Source organism: Talpa occidentalis, unplaced genomic scaffold (assembly GCF_014898055.3).
Source record: "Talpa occidentalis isolate TD23 unplaced genomic scaffold, MPIMG_talOcc4v2.1 talOcc4.23, whole genome shotgun sequence".
Lineage (NCBI taxonomy): Eukaryota > Metazoa > Chordata > Mammalia > Eulipotyphla > Talpidae > Talpa > Talpa occidentalis.
In genome coordinates, this window is record NW_023602407.1 from 4,381 (window position 1) to 8,254 (window position 3,874).

The window sequence follows — 3,874 nt, forward strand, 5'->3', positions numbered from 1 at the left end:
GTACCGCCTTTTGGTGGCGCCAGATCACCCACCCCTTTCTGGGTGGTGGATGGAATCTTTCTCGAATGTTTGGGCAGAAACCGGGGACGTTGGCCTGGCGTCCCACAGACCACCCATTATAGTCCAGCTAAAGCCTGGGGCTGAACCCATTCGGGTAAAACAGTACCCTATGCCTGCAGAAGCCAAGGCAGGAATAACGCCTCATATTCGGAGGCTATTGGACAGTGGTATCCTTAAAACATGCCATTCGTCATGAAACACCCCTTTGTTACCGGTGCGAAAACCACACTCGCAAGACTTCAGGCCGGTACAGGACCTCAGAAAAGTAAATAAACGGGTCATAAATATCCACCCCACAGTCCCAAACCCTTATACCTTGCTAAGTGCCTTGCCACCTACTCATGTGTGGTACACAGTATTGGACTTAAAAGATGCCTTCTTTAGTCTACCACTAGCACCCCAAAGCCAGAAAATGTTTGCCTTTGAATGGCAGGATGCGGAACGGGGCATCAGTGGACAATTAACTTGGACAAGGTTGCCTCAAGGGTTTAAAAACTCTCCCACCCTTTTTGACAAGGCCCTTCATGAGGATTTAAAAAAATTCCGCAGCCGATTTCCCGAACTAACTTTGCTCCAGTATGTTGATGATCTGTTACTTGCAGCGGAAAGTGAGCAGGCCTGCCGAACAGGAACAGCCGAATTACTGACGGAACTGGGCCAGATGGGATACCGCGTCTCCGCAAAAAAGGCACAAATTTGCCTGCCCGAGGTAATCTATCTGGGCTACCGCCTCAAAAACGGTTATAGGTGGCTGACGGAAGCCAGAAAAGCTACTGTCTTACAATTACCGACACCCACCACCAAAAGGGAGGTACGTAAGTTCCTGGGATCTGCTGGGTTTTGCCGGCTGTGGATACCTGGATTCGCAGACCTGGCCCAACCCTTGTATGAGGCTACCCGGGAAAAAGTAACTTTTCAGTGGACTCCCCAGATGCAGCAGTCCTTTGAGTCCTTAAAGAGGGCTTTACTGTCTGCACCAGCCCTGGGTCTTCCGGACATTACAAAGCCTTTCCATTTGTTCGTAGATGAGGCAAAGGGCATAGCTAAAGGGGTACTCACTCAGTCCTTGGGCCCCTGGAGGCGTCCTGTGGCTTATCTGTCTAAAAAGTTAGACCCGGTGGCGTCCGGCTGGCCACCGTGCTTACGCATGGTGGCAGCGGCTGCCCTCCTTTTCAAGGACTCCCAAAAACTGTCTCTGGGACAAGTTACTTCCATAACCACCCCCCATGCGGTGGAAGGAGTCCTCAGGCAGCCGCCAGAGAGGTGGATGAGTAATGCCCGAATCACGCATTACCAAAGCCTATTGCTCAACCCAGAGAGGGTCAATTTTTCGCCACCCACGGGGCTAAACCCCGCCTCCCTCCTACCTGCCCCTGACCTGGAGGCCCATCTAGACTGTGTTGATATCTTGGCCCAGGTCCAAGGGTTACGCCCTGATCTGCGAGATAACCCTCTGCCGGACGGACTGGTTTGGTTTACGGATGGGAGCAGTTTTATCCACGAGGGCCGAAGAGCGGCAGGGGCGGCAGTGGTGTCCATGCAGGAAGTCATATGGGCTGAGCCTTTGCCATCCGGGACGTCCGCTCAAAAGGCTGAACTAATTGCCCTAACCAAAGCTCTCACCTTGGCTCGAGGGAAAAATTTAACTGTGTATACTGACAGCAGATATGCATTTGCCACGGCCCACGTACACGGGGCCATATATCGAGAGCGCGGGCTCTTAACCTCCGACGGCAAAGGCATTAAAAAACGCTCAAGAAATTATGGATCTCCTGGCAGCGCTGTGGCTACCACGTAAGCTGGCTATAGTACATCATCCAGGTCATCAAAAGGACTCCTCGACTCCAACTCAAGGTAATAAGCGGGCGGATGAGGCAGCACGCCAAGCTGCCCTAATGCCGGTAGATGCCCTGACAGTAAAACTCCCAGACCCAGGGGACCCGCAGCTGCCGGAAGACCCAGAGTATAGTGCTATGGACTTTGACTACATACAGTCTCTACCGGGTGCTTTTTCTTTGGGACACTGGTGGTACACCCAAGAAACTAAGGCCATCTTGCCAGCACACTTGGCCACTGATCTCATTCAGCGCTTGCACCGAGCCACGCATTTGGGAGAGAGAAAAATTCTAACTCTAATCAGGCAATGGAACCTCCATGTCCGGGACGCAACCTGTACCGTGCGACAAGTAGTGGCATCCTGCCAGTCGTGTGCCATGGTAAACGCCACCAAGACAACCGGTGAACCAGGAATGAGGCCGCGAGGAACGCGCCCGGGGGTCCATTGGGAAATAGACTTCACCGAGGTAAGACCAGGTAAATTTGGCTATCGATACCTGCTGGTCCTGGTGGACACGTTTTCCGGATGGCCGGAGGCGTTCCCGACAAGAGGTGAGTCAGCTCGAGTGGTAGCCAAAATCCTGTTGGAAAACATTTTTCCTAGATTTGGGTTTCCAGTGACCATTGGGTCAGACAATGGACCAGCCTTTGTCTCTCAGGTATCGAAATCTGTGGCTTCTGCCCTGGGAGCAGAGTGGAAGCTCCATTGTGCCTATCGGCCCCAGAGTTCAGGGCAGGTGGAGAGAATGAACAGAACTTTAAAAGAAACTTTAACTAAATTAACTTTAGAGTCTGGCGGGGACTGGGTGACTCTCCTTCCCTATGCCCTCTTCCGGGCTCGCAATTCCCCTTATCGTCTGGGTCTGTCTCCGTTCGAGATTATCTATGGAACCGCCCCCCCAACCACACCGCACGGTGCGCAGTTAGCTTGTGATTTGCCTTCTGATTGTGAACTTTTTCTTTCTGTGTGGGCTGTACAGCAGGCTCACCAGGAGGTCTGGCCCCGCCTCAGAGCGCTCTATGAAGGGGGAGGACCTTCTCAGACAGCCCACAAATTTCAGCCTGGAGATCTTGTCCTTGTCCGCCGACACAAGACCGACGGTCGTGGCCTCCAGCCCCGGTGGAAGGGTCCCTACATCGTCCTCCTGACCACACCCACCGCACTCAAAGTGGACGGCATCGCGGCCTGGGTTCATCACTCACACGTCAAGACGGCACCAACTGACGACTCCCAGCTGCAGTGGCGAGCCCGGAAGCATCCCACCAATCCACTCAAGCTGACTCTTCAGGCGCTCCCGGCTACAACCCATCGCTCCCAGACCACTGCCCACGCCGTGAAAAATGACACCAAACTGTAATGTTGGCTACCTACTGTCCTTCCTTTGTTTTCTCCTTGTCGGGGCTGACTGGGATCCCTGCCGACGGTGCATCACCGAAGGCATATTCGGTCATATTCAGAGCAAGTGCTATGTTAGTAAGCGTGCTTGCAGCCTTAAGGGAGTTCCTCTGTTTGTGGCGACCCTGATTAAGGGCACCACCCATGGATGTCCAGGTACAGTGGGAAGGGTGGTCTGTTGGAAGCGTTTAAATCAAATGCCGCCTAAAAATGAAAGTTGCAATCACTGTAAAGAGGGGGGGAGTTTTTCAGCCTATACCTTTGTTCATTCACAGTGCTATGAAAGGTCTACTGTTTATCAGTGCACAGAGTCCAATCAAACTTTCTGGACTGGTATATCCTTAGGAAATAACGCGGGATATGTATGCCCTGTCAAAGCAGGAAAACCCTTTTGTTGGACTCTGCAAACCCACTGGGGGATGACAGATGGTGGGGGTGTGCAAGACCACGCACGAAAGCAGGAAGTTCAGAGGGTTTTTGAACAAGTTGCCCAAACACAGGATCGGTGGTTCAAGCCGATACACATCCCAGGCCCGGTGGGTTCCCTTAAATTGGAAAAGACAGTACAGGCCATGTTAGACT

At 52.7% G+C, this 3,874-nt stretch overlaps 1 protein-coding gene across 1 annotated transcript; it reads left to right on the forward strand.

Annotated features, from left to right (window-relative positions):
• The first annotated feature begins 880 nt into the window (after window positions 1-880).
• Window positions 881-3,264, forward strand: LOC119253902 (uncharacterized). Its single transcript, XM_037521142.2, has one exon. The coding sequence runs from the start codon at window positions 1,824-1,826 to the stop codon at window positions 3,252-3,254; it is 1,431 nt and encodes a 476-aa protein (XP_037377039.1). The 5' UTR covers window positions 881-1,823; the 3' UTR covers window positions 3,255-3,264.
• Window positions 3,265-3,874: the final 610 nt, after the last annotated feature.